At 43.5% G+C, this 20,581-nt stretch overlaps 1 protein-coding gene across 1 annotated transcript in view; it reads left to right on the top strand.

Moving 5' to 3' along the window:
* Positions 1 to 493: 493 nt before the first annotated feature.
* LOC140153054 (uncharacterized) overlaps positions 494 to 20,581 on the top strand; it is a 38,807-nt gene continuing 18,719 nt past the window's right edge. The window contains 5 exon segments of the mRNA XM_072175657.1: positions 494 to 684; positions 5,271 to 5,400; positions 5,402 to 5,543; positions 17,363 to 17,505; positions 17,856 to 17,987. Coding sequence (XP_072031758.1) covers positions 5,288 to 5,400; positions 5,402 to 5,543; positions 17,363 to 17,505; positions 17,856 to 17,987 — 530 coding nt within the window. The 5' untranslated portion in view covers positions 494 to 684; positions 5,271 to 5,287.

The following is a 20,581-nucleotide window of genomic DNA, read 5'->3' as shown; positions in this document are numbered from 1 at the left end:
TTTACAGTACGTTTGACGAATTATCGGCGATCAGTTGAATCTCCTTGTGAAATGTGAGCAAGAACACACACAGGAGGAGCATACAGCATTAAACAGGCTGATCACCGACGGGCTTCTCTCACAGAATTAAAACCAGAGAACCAGGACTCGACCGCCATCTTGATACAGGCATGGAGCAAAAATTGGGGGTATTCGGTTTCCCTCGGAATGCGCGTGAGGCATTCGTTGTCTCGGCAAGCGCGACTCCGGGATGATATGCGCATTTGAGAGACGCACTTGAACCTGCACGCGAGTACCAAGACGCTTCAGATGAGACGCAGAGTTGTTTTCGTTCGTCTCCGCGCACCGTCGGCAAGGCCCCGAATACCCCCAATTTTCTCCCCATAGCTGACGGCGCGATTGTACGTAGCGGTATAGGGAGTCCCGGTTCTCCTTCTCTAATTCTGTGGCTTCTCTTCATTCATTGCATATTCGGCACTGCTGGCCAGTGCAGTGTCATGAGTGTGTGATCGACCAACTCTCAGTCATGTCATAAACTCAACTGTCATGCTCAATCCATGAATCACTGCGTTTTGCATCCATGCACCAGCTACTGAGTGACAGTCAGTAGTACTACATGCATTAGGATTAAAGAGGACTGCTACTTGTAGAATAGACTCTCAGCCTATCTGCAAAACAGAACAGGTAAGCTTTATTTAAAATTTACTCAAGAACATGCATGCATGGAAAAGCTAGCCGGTAACCCACCTATAGTATCTATTTCTGTGTGTAATATGTCACCGTGTTTTAAATGTAAAAATGATGATTCTGATACCCAAAAACGATAGCTTCACTTCAGCGGGAGATTCGGACCCGGGCTTCGGACTCTAGCCTTTTATGCATTTGCAAATTAGAAGCTGCAGTTTTTGAGTAAGCCCACCTCTTCCAAGTAAATACATGTAGATAGCATTGATTGATCACAAGTATAAAATCTGATATTTTGAAGGAGGACTTTTCTAAAATAAGTTTCACTATGGAGGCCATGCCTGGATGAGAATCCAAGAGGCAAGAAAAGTCCCACTCCAGCCACCAACCCACCCAACATGCCCAACCAAAGATAGTTGACATATCATGGGCTACACAAAAATGTATTTAGCAATTGAACCAGAGTAGCTTTTGACTGGAAAAGGTCATCAAACTTTAAACAGTGTCCAATTTCAAACATTTTGAATACATCTTTTGGCAAAATCGGAGCTCTACATGTTTTTGACCCCCATCATGCCCATAGAACCAAAACTGTGACCTCTGACCTTTATAACTCAGTCAAGAATGATACGCTAGACAATTTCTGAATCCTTGTGACAAGATTAATGGTTTTTAACACAATTTAAAAAAAACAAGTTTGAAATTTGACCCTGTGTAAAGTTTGTTGACCTTTTCCCGCCAAAAGCTACACTCGGGGGCGGGGGGAAAGCTACACTGGTTCAATTGCTATCAGGCATTTTTGTGTAGCTCTTGATGTCAACTACATAATGGTAAAAGTGCAGGTACCTCCTAACCCCCGAGCTCACACAATATTAGCATGTGTTGGAAAAAATGACAACACTGATCAATACCAAAAAACGCTAGCTTCGGACTTAAATGCGTAACTAATAATTGTGTGCAGATTTGAAGAGTTTTTGAGTAAGCTCACCAGCATTGATCACAAGCAAACCTGCTATTTATATATGAAGGTAGGACTTTTCTAAGTATGTTTCACATAACTGGAGGCCATGTGTGGACCACAATATGGCTGCTTGATGAGTTATCTGATGCCTCGGTCATGGCAGCTTGACAAACTAAGAATGCATTGTAGGATACATTGTACAGGGAGTGATCCGAGAACAGTCCCACTCCTGCCACCAACCTTCTTTACATTTAACAGCTTGCTTCTAAATACACGGTGTCCCAATAAAAACAGAACCCTCATTGCGCCCTCTTCTATTCTTCTGCTATTTCTGAAAAGTTGATCAAATGTAGTTTGGTATGTAAAAAGAAACCTTAAATTGTTAGCTTTAATAAACCAAAACAATTATTTCAATCAGCTCACAATTTTTGAAGATATGCCCTCTTTAAGAAATGTACCCGTTTTTCACTCTGTCCACCAGGTTTGGCTACATCAAAGACTTCTAATAAACGGCCCCTTTTGGAAAAATGCAACGCCCCGGGGCGTTTATTACAAACAATACGGTACCTGTATGTTGAAAACACTTTCATCAAAGATATTTTGTGGCTATCTCAACTTTCTTGTTTGGTTCTTTATCCAATATGAATGCACACATTTATGGACCTTTGAGAACTCTTCAAGATCTTCAAAAACACTTGATGAAAGTGTTTTCCTCAGATACCCACAAATGGAATGAATGCAACTGTGGATTTGCTTACATCTACATGTAGTCAGAGCAATACTACAGCAACTCAAGACTTGTAAACTTAATTAATGATTATATCTCGTAATGATATAAACAAAATGGGTGTGGAGTTGCTGTCTATATATATCAGGTCAAGTTTGCAATATTCCATCATTGATGTTGATGTTCCCATTAAAGAATGTGGCTTACAGTGACCCCATTTACCAGACCTATTATGTACAGCCCCCTGGACTGTGACCAATTTTTTGAACTCTTTGGTAGTGCTTTCCAAAAAAGTTCACTCTTCTGACAACAGAAAAAATCATGCTGAGTTGCCTGGGTGATTTTGATTGTAATTCGCATGCCAAAACACCCGGGCAAAACACATGTTGCGAAGTCAAAGTGGTCCAGGCTCCAGAACATGATTTTATAATATAAACATCATCACTAAAGATCATACAAGAATAACAAATCACAGTCAAACATTATATTGACCACATACATGTAGATAACAAGTACCGTACACCGATCGTTGCAAATATACTTGTCTCAATGTTTTTAAATGTCTAGGGAGGTTGGTACTTGTGGCCCCAACCTGTGCAGTATTTTCACCAAGTGTATTGATGCTTGTATTTACAACTTATGTAATTGAACACTTCATCGCTGTTGGTGGCATTTGGCTCTGCTAACTGCAATTTAGCGGAGCAGAAAACTGAAAGCGAGGCCAAAGATTTAATTACATTTACCGTACTCCCAAGTTAATTTATTTAAAGTAAATAAGGACCATCTAGCTGAGACTTGGTACATATGTAGTACAAGTAAAATAGAAGTATATTACATTTAGCATTTTGCTAATTTTAATCTGCATAATTAATTAGAGGCTATTAGAATTCATTAAGAAATTAGCCCTAATTAATTATGCAGATTAAAATTTACTTAGCAAATTAACATAAAATTTACTTAGCAAATTAACATAAAATTTACTTAGCAAATTAACATAATTAGGAGTATATAATTTAAAAATCTTTGGCCTCGATTTCAGTTTTCTGCTCCGCTAAATTGGAGTTAGCAGAGACAAATGCTGCCAACGGCGATGAATTGGTCAATTACAAAAATTGTCTATAGTACCGTATTGGTCCGAGTATAGTCCCACCCGTTTTTTATGTGAAAATTTGTCACAATTGGGGGGTGGGATTATACTCGAATTTCAACAAACAAAAAAAATTGGTGTAGGTGTAGGTCCAGGGACACTCCAAAACCGAAAAAAAATAAACTTAAACATTTTTTTTTTTTTTTTTTTTACAATTTCTGAAATTTTTCGAAAAATCGGGGGTGGGATTATACTCGAGCGTGGGACTATACTCGGACGAATACGGTAATTGTAACTCTCAGATCATCAACCTCTGGGAATTCGGTTTTTAAAAAGATGCACAATGTGACTGGCAAGAGAACTTTCCAGTTCAGGGGGGGGGGGGCTAAGGCCTGGAATGATCTACCCCAAAACATTAAAAATCCCCTACATGTCAACACAAATTTCTTCAAGAACATAGTAACTTGTAATAATATTTCTTCATTTTCCTACTGTAAGGTTATGCCTAGCCTTTTATGTGTATTTTTACATGTTTGTTGTTTATCTGTGTTGTATCCTGGTCAGCAGAGGAGAATAGTGCTGGTCACTGATTGCATGTCCCAGGTTAAAAAGAAGAAATAATTCATATGCTCATTCTATCCTTGAACTCGAAAGACCATTTCCTTGTAAAGACTCCATTCACATCAACTGTCCATCGATAAATTTTATTTGAGTTTTCAGTTTTCACCTTCATCTTGAACAAATTCTATGATGAATGACCCTGTGTTTATTTTTGGTAGTCCATTGTACCTGTGAATCAAGGAGGTACATGTAGGCTTCCTATGCAGGGTGTCCTGCCCATATGCAGCAATCTACTATTTTTGCAGTAATGTTGTGAAGGAGCAAGCTTTCAAATGAGACCAAATTCATAACCACGCGACAAAGTATAATACTCTAACTTGTTCTATGAACATAAATAACTGCATATGCCCCTCGTATTGTGGCACATGTTATTGTAGGGATGTACATTCACGGATTATGACTGTAAATGCATATGGAGTTACAAGCTACAAAAATGTAGGGCCTACACCCGGGGGGGGTACTCAAGTTTGGTTTTGGTAGGGACGTGCCGCTGAGATTTTGGAAGTAGACCCATAAATATACCAATTTTTCAAGAAATTTGGACCCATTGATATACCAAAAGTCAAAATTTTTCGGCCGAATTTACCCAAAATTGTCTTCGTTTTTACAAATTTTCCCAAAATTTTAGAAAAATTTTGAAAATTTTGGCTAGATTAAGGAAAAATTGGGCTGTTTTCGAAAAAATTGAGAAAATTTTGAAAAAGGACCCATTCATATACCAAAATAGGCTTTGAAAAGGGGTCATTGATATACCAGAAGGCTGAAAATGCTACCCATGTTTGCGGCACGTCCCGTATGGTCATTTGTACTGAGTACCCCGGGGCCCTACATGTACATTAAGTACAGGTACTACTACTGACAATAGACTACTAGACTAGAAGGGCCTCATTACTAGTATTTTACCACACCTCGGATTTGGGTCCCTGGACCCAATCCTAACTGAATGAAGGCCGTTCAATCCTGAATAGACAATTCCATTCCCAACCCGTCTCAACCTATCTATCACTGTCCCAAATGGGAGATAGACTTTCCTAGAATCGTGCCCAAATCTGGATTCGATCTGGTCCAGTTCAGTCAGATTCAAGGATTTTCTGGATTTTGTGGTGCCTGGCAGGACTCAAATCCAACACAATCTCTTGTCAAGTTAAATTTAACTTTTCAATATTACAATGTACATGTTTATTATACAGGTCATCCATTGAGATGCATGATGGGAAATGTCGGGAGTCGTCTAGCAGATGTGCTCTTCATCACTGGTGATGTGCAGACATCCAGCATAGCCATCTTCATCTTGGGAATGTTATCTTTCACCATCATATGCCATTTTTGGTTTGCTGTATCACAAACCACCTGCTACACAGACCAAGAAAAAACGAAAGAAATCCAACGGGATGCATTTGTCTAGGATAGGCTGGAATGGGGCTGCTGCTTCAAGTGGACAAAGACGAAGAAATACACAGAGGGTATGCACATTTTAAAACTTATTTTGACACTTAACAATAACAGTCTATATGTTTGATAGTTTTATACCTTTGAAATTCAATGTAAGCACACACCCAGTGAATTTTAAACTGCAGTCCAGAACATGAAATCATTAAAGGAAGTCTCCGGCAATCACAACATTATTCCTTATATGTTAGAAAAATAATTATCAAGCACGAATCACATGGTTTTATTTAAAACAAACTCATAGTGACCATAAAAACGAATAAAAACATCGGTTTTTTAACACACGATATTCAAAACTCCCGGGCGCCGAGTGCAATGACGTCCCAGTAATACAATGAAGGCTGACAACAATTGAACACAAATAACCATTACGTCATTGCACTTAGACAATTTCGGTAGCGCAGAATTTTGAATATCGCGTGTTGAGAGCCAACTGTTTTATTCGTTTTATGGTCAATATGAGTTTGTTTTAAATAAAACAATGTGATTCGTGCTTGATAATTATTTTTCTAACATATAAGGCATAATGTTATGATTGCCGGAGTCCCCCTTTAAGAATGATCAGTTGAATGTGGATGTCTTGATTGCAACACATGCAGTTTTTTACCTCAAATTAATAAAAGCCCATCACCCAAGCATTGTATTCCAAGTTTTGAGTTAAATTGCTCCATTGGTTTGTTCATTATTATGTCTAAACAAAACATATTTCAAGTCACTGCATTGTGATAGGGTAAAGTGGGAGGGATGTGGCTGTCAATTGGGCTAACAATAATAATAATAATAATAATATTTATTTCTTATATAGCGCAATTACATCAAAAGAACTCAAGGCGCTTTACAAAACATGACATTAAAAGCACATACATTTGTAAAATATGAGAACAATATTTGAATTTACAATTTTAAAACATACAAATAGTTTGAGGAAACCCCTCGATATAAGCAAGCAAACCAAAATATTAAAAACCAGTTTGAAAAAGACAAGCAAGATATTGCACAGCATGAGCCTAAAAAGGCAAGATCGAACAAAATGCAATTGACTGTGAAATATACATTATAAAACGACAAATAGCAAACAATGCACACAATACCAGCAATTTCGAGAACAAGAAAAGCAAGAAGCCATGCAACATGCATTATGCAAAAATTAAATAAGAGAAATGTTACCGCAATACGCAATCACAAGTAAACACAGCGCACGGAAACAAAAAAAACCTTGGAATGCGATTGCAATTACATTTCACAAAAATCATACAACTAGATATATGAACAATATTTAAATTCACAATCTTAAAACATACAAAACAATATATTAAAACAAGTTTAAAAAGACAAGCAATATATATATTGCACAGTGTAAGCCTAAAAAGGCACGATTGATCAATCTGCAATTAACCTACATTATAAAACACGCTAAATAGCAAACAATGCACACAATACATATTGCACAACATAAATGCAACAGTAATATCGAGAACAAAAGCAAGAAGCCATGCAATATGCATTATGCAAAAATTAAATAAGAGAAATGTTACCGCAATACGCACTCACAAGCAGGGCCGTTCCTAGGGTTTTTGCCGCCCTAGGCAAAGCCTCTCCCTGCCGCCCCACCAAAGCATACCAAAAAAGTGTTAAACATGTTAAAGGGGATTACCCCCTTGAAAACTTTTGAACAATTTGCCACTACCCACGACCGTTTTCCTCAGTGGCGTAGAGACTCAGTACACCGGTCGATCTTACCGTTTCCGATGTTGATTAAGATACTTCTTGCATCGATCCCGAGATGCGGAAAAAACCAATAGTCATTTTGTCCCACATAAATGAATAAATAACAAAAACCCCCCGCTCCCCCGAGTGTACTCACCCATTCGGTGACGTCACACACGATAATCACCCCTTAGCCTCCTTGGTTTCTAGATGAGATAGACGTGTGGATTTTTCTTTACCAACGCTAAGTATCATTACGAACCAAAGGGCGAGATATACAGTTTGTTTGTTACACTGAGGTAAAAACCAACCAGTATAGTCGCTAGGAGATAGTTTTGACGACATTTTTCGGCTAGAAAAGTGACAAAAGCGATCCAAAACTTAGCTTGTATGTGTGTTTCCGTTCATATCACGGGACACACGTTTTCAAAATGGCCGCTCTTAGGACGCCATTTTATTTTTGTTCTCACGTAAAACAACTATAGCAGACTAGTAAGTTACAATAGATGTTTGTACAGTACTGTGTATACATGTATGGTGAGTGATTATCGCTATGTTTATGGTGTGCTCTATCGTTATATCTTTCAGTACGGCGTCTGATGACGAGTTACTGCTAAGAGTTCGGTGGGTTTCGAAGGACCAGCCTGACAAATCTTCCCCAAAAGGTTTTCAGTTTTTCATCCCTTTGTATATATATTTTTATATCATACCACTACATCAGCGTCAGCCACTGTGCGTGTGGGTCTGTTTATTGGGCTTGAGCTTGTGTTGGGGGTAGTGCTGCGCTCCCCGATTACTACAATGTCTAGGCCTTGTCAATCATGCCCTTCCCTCGTGGCAGAGTGGGACCCGTATCCACTCTGCTACACCCACAGGGATTGCTCTAAATCAAATAAGTGTGCTTCCTTTTGCATAGGCTTATCGGACATCCACTTGAGGATTTAGAAAGTAGCGCTCGTTTAGGGTCTTCGACACAGACAGAAGACGAAGACTAAGAAACAGAAGCCTACAGGTAAGATTGATATGGTAGGTACTAGCGCGGCGGCAAGGGCCACGCTTAAGGTAACCTCTGGGGCTCCGGTCCCGGGCAAGCAGGCGGACCCTCCGGGACTGCTAGCGAGCCCGAAGGCCTAGCAGCCAGCGAAAGCACTGACTTAACGCCTAAGCTAGTAGCAGGCAGCAGGGCGGTACTTGCCCGAACAGGCGAGTACCAGTCTACCAGTGAGATCTCTAGCGAGCTTCTTGCAGGTGGACACCCGTCTATTGCTGGCGAACGAGCGGGTCTAGCACCCGCGGAAGTAGCCGGCGACGGACAGTATGCCAAGGGTACCCGGGCTTGCCTGGGTTGAATCTAGCATACAGCGTGCAGCGGACTTGCCTCGGCCGGTCTGTAGCACGGCGTGCCAGTGGAACCCGGGCTTGCCTGGGTTGATCCACGCACGCAGCACGCCTTTTCGCTTCCCCGCAAGGGTCGAATGAAAACGTGCATGGGTTTAGCAGAGACGATACCGGGCTAACGCTTCAGGTGTAGTCTTAGCAGGACCACCTGGGGTTGTCACACGGCAGCGTTCCATGGTGGGCCCGCCGAGTGATTCCCTGGGCCTTGGAATGGCTGCCGGCTGTCCTCCGGGACTGGCTAGCGGCTATACCGGGGGTGGGCTCGCAGTCTCTCACGGGACAGCGACCCAAGTGCAAACAGTGGCAGCTACCGAGACGAGCTACGGCTTGACTTCAGTGGTAGCCACTATGCACGCAGCGCCCATAGCTGCCGTGAGTGGTCCGCCACACACAGCGACCTTGGGCGAGGCTCAAGAGGTTAGGGTAGGTAGTTTGAACAGCCTGGCTGATCAACAACCCACTTATGTCCTCGAGAGCCAGCAGAGCGTGGGTGATCCATTACAGTCAATGGGTCAATTACCCTCTTATGATCGATCACTATCTATTCAGCGGAGCATGGCTCCATTGATTGATACTGCCTATTCAGGTAGCGAGGTGACTGATCGAGGGTATACACGCTCAGCTACCCGTGATACTAGGCAAGCTCCTTTTAGCCAAGGGACAGCCAGTATAGCGGGTACCCATACACTGCGGCTTGATCCTCTAGCGGGGAACGCTGTGAGGCATGGGTACAGTGGTACGCAGCCGGAGCCCTACCGGGCACCTACGCTACAACCACGCAGGTACCGCAGTAGTCGTCCTGGTTACCACAGTCTCTGTGGCAACAGGGGGAGGCGGTACTGGTACTGCCGTTCCATGGGGTTTCCCTGGTGGCGGATCCTTTCAGGGTCAGCTACCAACAGGGTATGCCCCGTGGTATCCGCCGCAGGGTGGTTTCTTCCACGGTCTTCCACCGTGGCAAGTGCCGCCTAGCGTTGGGCAAGCAGTACCACCAGTTGTTACCCAACCCGGGCGGCGAGCGGCTAACCCTGATACACCTCAGGGTAGGCCGCACACTGCTATGGCTAGGGCGACAGCAGCGAGAGCGTCACGGATCCCGGGTGCTATAGCTAGCATCTCGGGGTCTAGCGGGAGTACTCCCACTTCTGCTGGTGTTCAGTTGGCTAGCCACACGGTGGCGACACCTCCCTGTCCACCTTCAGATGCCCGTCGTCAGATCTCTTCCTCATCAGAGAGTGAGTCAGAGTCTGAAGGCGAGGGAAAGGAGTCGGAAGATGAAACCAGTAGCGACTCACAGTCTGATGAGACTGTGCAGCTAGCTTCAGGTATCCTTCCCCGCTTCCCGTGAGGAACTCGCTAGCAATGGTCTGCCTGCGGACACCGCTGAGGTGATGAGCCGTGTGGCCCAAGGTTTGGGCCTGGCTTTCTCTCAGGAGGAGTCCGTTCAGGAGGACCAGGGCATCTTTTCAGTAGGATGCCCAGCTAGCGGCGTCCACACAAGGGTCGCCTGCACTTGCATTCCCGGCGGACCTCAAGGGTAGGTTTCGTAGGGCTGTCAGGCTCGCTGGAGCTTCGACGCCGCGTGCTTGCACGCTTCCACTGCGTGTTTCGCAGGAGGACTACGAAACCTACCTCAGGGTCCCTGACATGGATCCAGACGCGTTGCCAGCGCCTGCCGCTAGCGGCCAAGGCGCCGGGTCGTTCTCCCCCAGTGGGAGGAGGAGCTAAAGCTCATCGATAAGCGCAGCACGCCGCTTATCAGAGTCTCTAGCGTCGCTACCACGCTTGCCGAGCACCTCGGTAGGAAGGTAGCGAACGACCACGGGCAACGCCGAACTCTTCCGCGAGGTTAATCTGTTAGCGGTGCTAACAGCTAACCTCAACGAGTTCTATGGGCCTAGCCCATAGGATGTCATCTCGCCGCCGGAGAATGCCTGTCTGTCCCTCCAGTCAACTTACGGCTCCGACTTTGCTGATGCAATGAAGAAGTCAGACTCGGTGGGACAGGGGCTACTCTTTGGACAGGCCCTTTGCGCTACGGTTGAGGACCGGGCAAAGAAGGCCACCAATGAGAGCACTCTGAAGAAGTCGGAGGCTGCCCTGACCAAGGGAAGGGCAGTAAGGCGAAGAAGAAGCACAAGAAGAAGAAGTCTTCTAAGCGTTCTTCAGCGCCAGCTCCGGCTTCAGCAGGACGCGCACCACAGACTACACCCGAGCCGAGGCTACTCCAGCACCTCCCAAGAAAACTGGGAAGCGCAAAGAGTAGTGCGGGACCAGATGGCAAGCCCCCTAAGAAGAGCCGTTCTTCTAAGGGTGGCAAACCAGATCGGTCCTGAGGGCACGGCGGTCGACAGTCCATGCCGGCAGGCCTTGGACTTCCACAGGGATTCCCCTGTGGGCGGCCGCTGTGCATTACGCCCAGAGATGGCATGCCATCTCACCGGGCGCCTGGGTATTGTCAGTGGTCAGTGGGGGTTACAGGCTGGAATTTACCAGCCACCCTCGTCGCCTGCACGATTCAGAGGTCCACGGTAGTGCCGCCAGACGCCCCCAGCGTCGGGCACTACTGTCAGAGGTCACTCAGCTTCTCACGAAAAGCGATTGTCCCGGTCTACCCCCCCTTTCACCAAGGGGTTTTGGAGCACGCTTTTTCTGGCTCCAAAGAAGACCGGCGACTGAGGCCATTCTGAACCTCAAGCCGTTGAACGAGTTCATCAGGCCCAAGAGGTTCAGAATGGAGACTCTCGCTTCGGTGCTAGCCTGCCCCATCAAGGGTATGTGGGCGGCATCGCTAGATCTCTCGGACGCATATCTGCATGTTCCAATCGCACCTCAAGATCAGAGGTTTCTACGCTTCAAGGTACAGGGTCAAACTTACCAGTTTCGATGCCTGCCATTCGCTTGTCCACCTCCCCAGAGTGTTTACACTCCTGGTCAGGCGGTGGCAGCGTATCTGAAGCGCAGGGGAGTCAACATGTGTTGCTACCTGGACGATTGGTTCATTTACGGACGCACCCGCTGGAGACACAGTGTCTCGTGGAGTTAGTAGTCCGTGCGGTGCGGACCTGGGATTTCTGATCAACGCCAAGAAATCCAATTTGGTCCCGACGCAGACACCACTATTCTTAGGGGCCCAGATCAACCTCAAGGAGGGGAATCGCGGTGCCCTCACCCGAGAGGGTGACGAACATGGCGAGGTGTGCCCGACTCTTGGCCGAGTCAGAGGGGCACCCGCTGTGGCATGGATGAAGGTTTTGGGCCTTATGGCCAGTATGGTAGACCTCGTGCACTGCCGCTTTCACATGAGGCCTATACAACTACACCTTCTAGCCTTTTACAGGCCCAGTCGTCACCCAATATCCCTCGCGGTTCCGATGTCGGAGATCGCGCGAGAGGAACTCTGGTGGTGGACCCATCAGCCCAATTTGACTCAAGGTGTCAGGTTTCCTGCACCAGCGGTGCGTCACGTAGTGACGACCGACGCGTCAGAGCTGGGCTGGGGGGGGCCACATCCACGGGGACTCAGTCTCGGGCCTATGGTCGGCCACGGAGGCGGAGTTCCATATCAACCTTCTCGAACTTTGGGCAGTGGAGAGAACTCTCCAGCATTTCGAGAAGGTGATCGTGGGAGCTCATATCGTTGTCCAAACAGACAACACAACCGTGGTGGCCTACCTCAACAGACAAGGGGGCACCAGGTCACCACGGTTATGCCTGCACGCACTACGCCTGATAGGGTGGTGCAAGGCCAGGCAGATTACGTTGAGAGCGATGCACATAGCGGGAGGCACCAACATCCTCGCGGACGATCTGTCACGAGGAAAGGTGTCGGGACCTACAGAATGGTCCCTTGCTCCGCAGGTCGCCCAGACGATCTTCGAGGTGATGTACCGCCCCTCGATAGATTTGTTCGCATCTCATCGAAATCATCAGCTGCCGGTGTATTGCTCAAGGGTCGCAGACCCACAGGCATTCGCCGTGGACGCTCTGTCCGTAGACTGGGGAGGAATGACTGCTTACCCTTTCCCCCCGATCTCACTGCTCGCAAGGGTGGTGACCAAGATCGGGAGGGAGGATTGCAACGTCATTCTGATAGCACCGTTCTGGCCGAAACACCTGTGGTTTCGACCGATGGTGGATCTACTAGCGGCTCAGCCGCGAGTACTCCCCGAGTTACCAAATCTACTCCGGATGCCCGGAGGAGAGGTACCAAGTCTACCACTAGAGCACCTGCAGTTAGCTGCATGGCCCTTATCAGGAACGTGCGGCGGAGGGAGGCTTTTCATCAGAAGCTGCTTCTCTCATCGCCGGGGTAGACGAGAGTCTACCCTCCGTGCGTATAGTCAGCGTTTGGCTCCCTATTACGCATGGTGCGATGAGAGAAATACGTCTCCCACTAGAGCCCCTGTGCCTCTAGTGGCAGATTTTCTGACAGAAAAGTTCAGGTCAGGACTTCAGCAGGCAACGATAGCCAACTATAAGTCAGCCATTCTCTCGATTCATCGGGATTTGAAGACGGTCGACTATCAATTCAGATGGGTCCCTAAGTCTTCTTCTCGACGGTATGTTCAACGGCGCCCGCCCGAAAGGAAGGTGGTCCTCCATGGGACCTCAACACAGTCTTGGAGTATATTAAGGGTCCCCTTTTGAGCCCCTGTCAAAAGCGACCCTTAAATACGCCACTCTTAAGGCGGCCTTTCTTCTGGCGTTGGCTTGGACGACGGCGCTGCTCAGAGTTGCACGCAGTCTCAAGTCAGCCTCCGTGATTACTAACAACGGAGCGACGCTGTTTCTTCGCCTGGATTTCCTTGCAAAAATGAGCGAAGTACATTCCGACACTCGCCCTCTTCCTCCCCAATATTGGGCAGGGTTCGTCAATAGCCGAAGACAGGTTGTGGTGCCCGGTAAGGGCGCTACAGCACTACCTTGGCCGAACACAAACCTTAAGAGGGGCTCATGACCGCTTATTTATCACTCACGCAGAACCGCACGGTCCAGCCGCTAAACAGACTCTGGCACGGTGGCTGGTCCAGGTGTTGAGTGGACTCGGGGCGACAAAAGACGCCGCCCCAAGGCCCACTCAACCAGATCTATCTCATCTTCGTGGGCCTACCATAGGGGGTCCCCATAGAAGAGATTTGTCAGGCTGTGTCTTGGAAGAACCCGTCGTCCTTTTCCACGGTTTACTACAAAAACGTAAACCAACGACCAGGCGATAAGTTCTCCAGGGCTATTCTGCGGAGATAATATGGTGGTTGGGTATCAGGTGTTTTGCGCACAATCAGAATTCCAACATGGTAAGAACCAGTGTTTCTATTCTTAACCACTGAACTTTCAGTTCAGGGTTTTTGTCTGTTCACGTAGTCTTTCTGTTTCCGGCCGTGAGGGGGGAAATAGTTTGACCTCGCGATTACCATGCTACCCACTCTCCCGATCCTTATCAGATGCTGGCCAATCTTGTACCTCCATCCGTCGGTTACTTGCTAGATCGATCTTTCAGATGTTGATGCAAGAAGTATCTTAATCAACATCGGAAGCGGTAAGATCGACCGGTGTACTGAGTCTAGTCCCAAACAAAATGTTTGGTAGACTCATAACCGTGCGATCTTACCTTTCCGATGTTGATTATCCCGACCCCGCCGCCCCTACAAGTTTGGCCGAGTAGGGGCTGCCCAAGTCGGATAAGGGGTGATTATCGTAGTGACGTCACCGAATGGGTGAGTCCACTCGGGGATCGGGGGTTTTGTTATTTATTCATTTATGTGGGACAAAATGACTATTGGTTTTTTCCGCATCTCGGGATCGATGCAAGAAGTATCTTAATCAACATCGGAAAGGTAAGATCGCACCGGTTATGAGTCTACCAAACATTTTTGTTTGGGACTATTTCTTTTTAATATTGGGGGATGGGGTTGGAAAATATTTCTTGAAGTATAGTGAATTCAGCATAAGTTTATGGTAGGCCTATATACAAGTTTATAATTCGCGCGAAGCGCAAAATAAAATGCACTTTGGGGACTGAACTGGCAGTGGCGTCGATTTCTTTTTGGGGATGGGGTTTGAACAAATTCTTGTACTATAGGGAATCGAGCACCTTTTGGCGACAGAATAAGTATAATTATGATACAAATGCGCGCAAAGCGCGGGAACAATTTTGCTATTTTGAACCTAAAGTAATTAAATATGGTGCAAAAGTGAAATAAATGCGCGCAAAGGGCGCGAAAATTCGCAAGTTGGGGCTAAAACGGGCAAATATGAGGTTAATTTGGTCAGAAACCTATATTCAGGAGTCAACATGGGGGAGGGGGTCATTGTATATGGACCGCCCCCTGGCAAAACATTAGGGGGGATTTATCCCACCCATTCCCAGGATCAACACCTATGTAAAATGGCCAAATATGAGGTTAATTTGTCAGAAACCCACATATCCAGGTGTCAACATAGTGGGGATGATTGTATGGACCATCCCCACGGAAAAATATTGGGGGGATTTATCCATTTATTTATTCATCAGTCCGGGATTTACGCCTTTTTGTATTTTTTATCCCACTTTTTGTTCTTCTTCGGCACTTAGTGTTTTCTGTTTCTTTTCTCCTCTCTTCTTATTTTTTTCTGCTGTTTTTCTTTTTTCCTTCTGTTTTTTCACCGCCCATTTTCATCTTCCTTTTCTCCGCCCCATTTCTTCTTTCTTTTTCTCCGCCCCGTGTCTTCTTCCCTTTTCTCTGCCCCGTTTCTTTTCTTTTTCTTAGGTCCTCCTTTTCCTTTTCCGCCCTGTTTTCTGTTTCTCTTTTCGCCCCCTTTTTTATTTGTCCTCCCATTTTTTATCCGCCTTCATTTTTTCTCCCCCTTTCTTTCTCAATTTCCGTTTTTTCTTTTTTCGCCTTTTTTTTTGCCCCTCTGCGTTTGCCGCCCTAGGCGACCGCCTTACCTGGCCTAATGGTCAGAACGGCCCTGCTCACAAGTGAATAGGCTACAGCGCAAGGAAACAATGAATGCCTTGGAATGTGATTGCAATTACATTTCACAAATCATACATATATATGAACAATATTTCAATCTTAAAAACATACAAAAACCAATATATATTAAAACCAGTTTAAAAGACAACCAATATATATATATTGCACAGCGTAAGCCTAAAAAGGCGCGAATGATCAAAATGCAATTAACTGTGAAATATATATTATAAAACCACTAAAATAGCAAACAATGCACACAATACATATTGCACAACATAAACCACCTTTAAATTTATTTTAACTTCAAGTAAAGATACATGTATTAGTCATTTATCATGCAGCCTGTAGGGAGGAACACAATTTGACAAGACCCCTAATATTTTGATAGGGGGGATGTCGATGATACATACAATCACCCCCCCCCCCCATGTTGATGTAGATATGTGGGATTCTAACCTCATATTTGGCCATTTTAACCTAAACAGTGCCAATTTTTGCATGCTTCACATGAGTTTATTCCACTTTTGTACCATATTTCACCCATTAAGCTTCAATATGGTTTTTCGTACATTTGTACCATACTTTTTGCCAAACGGTGCTAGATTCACTATACTTGAAGAAATATTTTGCAACCCCATCCCCATAGAAATCTACACCACTGGACAAAACTTGGTACACCACTGGAACCAGCCAGCCACAGCTGAGCAACAACAGAATAAATGTACATGTACCAGCCAGTCATCAAAAAACAGGAGAGAAAAAACCCTGGCCATCAATCATGAATGTTTTTAAATTAATACACGAGCATCATCAAATCTTGGAATTGATCAAATATATATCATCAGATTAAGAAATTTGTTATGGTAATCATTTGTAAAAAATGCATTTTATCAAGAAATTTGTGTGCTGCAATTGTCTATCATTTTGATGGTTGTTGGTGCTCTAAAAATGTCTGTATTTTGTAACCATGGTAACATCCTTTGTACATAGCATTCTTATAATAAATGGTCAAATTTAAATACAATTTGATTTCTGACCATTTCTACCCATAATTTTGACCTAAATTCAATTATTGGGACAAAGAATTACCATATTCTCTACCTAATTAGCACCCCTTGTGCTTATAGCCATATTCTAACATTTCCATAAAAATACATTAATATTTTCTTTTCCACAAACAAATTGAAAAAGCAACGATTATGAATGTAATGACTTTGCATCAATCATTTTTCAGGTATTGTGAAAAATCGAAACATTTTGCTTGGACCTTGGAATATTCTTCCAAGACTGTACGCCTAGGATATTCCCCAGTCCCAAAGCAAAATGATTATACCCTCAAAACAACTGATGCGCAATCATAAACCTCTAAATAGTGACCTATGACTTTTTCAGAGTTTTTCATATCCCTGATTGCAATACTGATCCTGGAAGTCAGTTTGTACACAAAATTCCTTCTCACATGATAGGGGTACCAATAGATACAGCTCAAAGGTTAATCCATCTCCTTTGTTTAAATGCAGTACTACGCATATTGTATTGTGGGAAGGAATTAAATTCAAGTTGACTTTCGGAGGACAAACCCAGGACCCAGGTATTGGGAGACACTGGCTGTTTTTCATCATTTTGAATATTTACACCTTTGGTCTCTATGATACTGTGGCCCTGGACTGTGGCATCTTAGTTACCATACATTTGTTTGTAGAATATTGTTTTTTAAATTAATTAAGTAAAAGGTTCCAATTTTACCCCATTTTCCATTTCCATTTTAGGCTTGCTCCTCACCTGAGCACAGAAGTCGCAGTGGACAAAATACAAGTAATACTGTGATTGTGTCATGTCATGTCATAAGACGGTTTTCATCAAGTATATTGTGTGTGAGTTGTGGTCAGCTGCCAGCTAAAAAAGCTTGTAGGTAAGCATCTAAAAAATTATATTGCCAATTTTTGTGAATCAATGGTCAGAAAACATGCCGAAAATGCATGTTTTTGGCTCTCTTTTTTCATGAAATTAGTAAAAAAGTGAACTTTTTCTTTTATCTCCAGTTAGGACTAAATGAATGATTAGGATTGAGCTATGTTTCATTTGGCAGAACTTGATAAGATTTTTTTAATTCCAAAAAATTAGTGCTGTATTTTGTAATTGTTGATAGCTATGTACCAGCACAACAACTTAAGACTTACATTCATAAATGTTGAGCATACTTCTAAATTTGACTGATTTGCTCATACCTGTTTTTTTCTCTCAAATTTCTTCATATATCAGGTATTCCAGATGTGGTGCTTGTTGTAAAACTAACCAAGCTTCAATATGTGTTGCACATGGTACTGGTGTGGCTGCAGCTCTTAGTCTTGTTGAAGGTGCTTGTGAAGAAAAACCTCTAGAATTAGATCTAAGGTGAGATTTTGTAATATGTGTGTGCAGGGGGGGGGGGTACATTTACGTCGCCAGGCAAACGAGGACCTACATAAGGATACACACATGACAAATGAGGACACATGATAAATGAGAACATACCTCCCACCGTGGACGTCCTCGGTCGATTATATATAACCAGGACATCGCAAGTAACATAAAAATGCATTTAAAACTGGTCCACCAATGAGAGGTATAGGACAGGCCACTGTTGGATAGTAACTTTAGTAAGTGGTGGGGTGCGTTGGTTTTTGCCTTCAATCGGGGATACATTCCATTTTTTTAACCTGTAATTGGGGATATACCGCCAACCGGGATATCCCGATTTTTAAACGGACTCTATACAGGGTAACAGGGGATATAAAGCGTGTTAAGACACTCTACAGGGCAATAGGGGGTGATGTCTCCATTTGCCCTGTAGAGAGTCAGGAATGTTAGACTTTTTCCTAGTCAACTGGGGAAGATCGGGCTTTATTATGTGCCAACTGGGTGTCCCCATTTTCATGGTTACGCAACCTGTGTGAAATGTGTGTATCCCCGATTGAAGGGAAAAACCAGTGGGGGTGGGGGTGTGTGTGTGAGGTCCACGGTATGCCAATTAAGAACAGGTGTGTGAGTCCTCGGTTAGATAGTATTAAATCATATGCAGAATGAGGTCCACATTTTCCTTCCTACGCAAGTGGGGGTGCATGTGTGTGTGTGCTGTGTGACAGCACTTGTGTGCAGTTGTGGCATCATTCCATCTTGAAAAGTGGAGGAGGGAGGTAGTTGGCCTGAATTGCCTAAAAGTGGCTGATAAGAACAAAAAGTGACTAATTTTGACAAAAACAAGTGTATGATTGTGAGACATGTTTTATTGAAATACATTATGTTAGTTCTTAATTTTATTTGTGCATGTCTGTTTTGTATATGGATTTAGTGTTTTATAAGTACTTTTGTGAAATAGCTCAAAAATGTGTCTTTAATGTAAACATATGCATGGAAATGTCTGTGCAAATCAATATTATTTTGCAAAGACTTTTCTAGTTTAGGATTGTAATAATATACAAAAATCATTGATGTTTAGTAGTCTCACATGTGTGAATAAGATAAAACAAAATCTTCCAATCTGACCTTTAAGCAAATGTCATTCTGAAGTATAATGGGAGCTAGCCACAAGTAGTTGGTTAGGCTAGACACATGACCTATGATATATACAGTTTTGAATCATGTGATGGTTGGATAAGTATCTTGTCCAGGTTCCAGGTTCATCTTTAAACCTTTTGGGATTAGTAATGATACTAATTTCATACATAATATAAAGGGAGTGCAGGACTGCAGGGTGTATAAGGTCTTGGCCTTTTGTAAAGGTTGCAAGTGAATGTCTTTAATTTTATGCCAACAGCAATTTTCCATGATTTTCTTTCTATATTTTGGAGTTTTTTGAGATTTTTCCACAAACTTTGTTTTCTGGTGACCCTACATGTACTTACACATTTTATAAGTTCAGTTTCAGGAAAAAATTATTTTGCTATGTCACATGGATCATACTGTCTAAATTGCCTTTAGATTCATATTGGGATCACATGTCACATCATCCCATTTTGTTTTATAAAGATAATAAAGGCTAAAACTATTTCTTTAATGTTTTTCAATCCTTCTTTGCTCATAACTTCTGATGTTGAAGCTGCAGGTACAAAATGACAACAGTTCTCATCAGTAAATTTCCATGTTTTTTGTCTGCAAAATTCAATTAGAAATGTCATCATGCAAAGGGTTTTCACAGATCACATGACATATTACATAAATTTGTGGTTGTAGATTACATAATTTTTACTGAAATCTGACTTCCATATGATGAAACATTTTTCATGCTGACAAACCCCAGCTTTTATTTCAAATTGCTTACCGTATGTCCTCAAATAGTCACCCCTTCAATTTAATACCCCACCATGTTTCAAAAATGCTGATTTTTCCATGCTATCTTGTGTAGTAAGCTTACTAAGGTGCACACACGATCGCTAATTTTACAAATCTGATAGTAAACCCGGAAGTGAACTGGAAGTCATCATTCCTAAGTTCGTAGTTTGTCATTTCAGCGTGAGTTTTAAGCTTACCTAATGCTTTTAACGGGAATTATTGTTCTAAAAATGACCTCTAATAAACACCCCCTTTTGGAATATGTAATGCTCCTGGTGGCAACTATTTGAGGATATGGTATGTGCAACAAACAAGTTAGAGGATCATATTTTCAGGGTTTTTTATACTCATCTAATCAATACCAAAAAAAATACATGACGTTAGTTGGCATAATGAGATTACGTTTCTTACTAATTATAGCTTAATGTATGTATTTTCTCTAATTAACGCCCCCATGGTGCTGCATTTTCCAAAAGGGGTGAGTTAAATGAGAGGTTTTTTTACCATGATAATACCCATTAAAACATAGCTACATGTATTATCTGACAGTGCTGCGGTGCTCCACATACAATACATCATTTCTACAAATGCTACAAACAATATAGACTGCTTCCATCATTTGTCAACTTTTTGGGTTGATGACTGAGAAACTTAAGTGTTAAAAAAGTTTTTTAGTC

Source organism: Amphiura filiformis, chromosome 5 (assembly GCF_039555335.1).
Source record: "Amphiura filiformis chromosome 5, Afil_fr2py, whole genome shotgun sequence".
NCBI classification, from domain to species: domain Eukaryota; kingdom Metazoa; phylum Echinodermata; class Ophiuroidea; order Amphilepidida; family Amphiuridae; genus Amphiura; species Amphiura filiformis.
The sequence above is the reverse complement of the archived record's forward strand: the minus strand, read 5'-3'. Positions and strand labels throughout refer to the sequence as shown.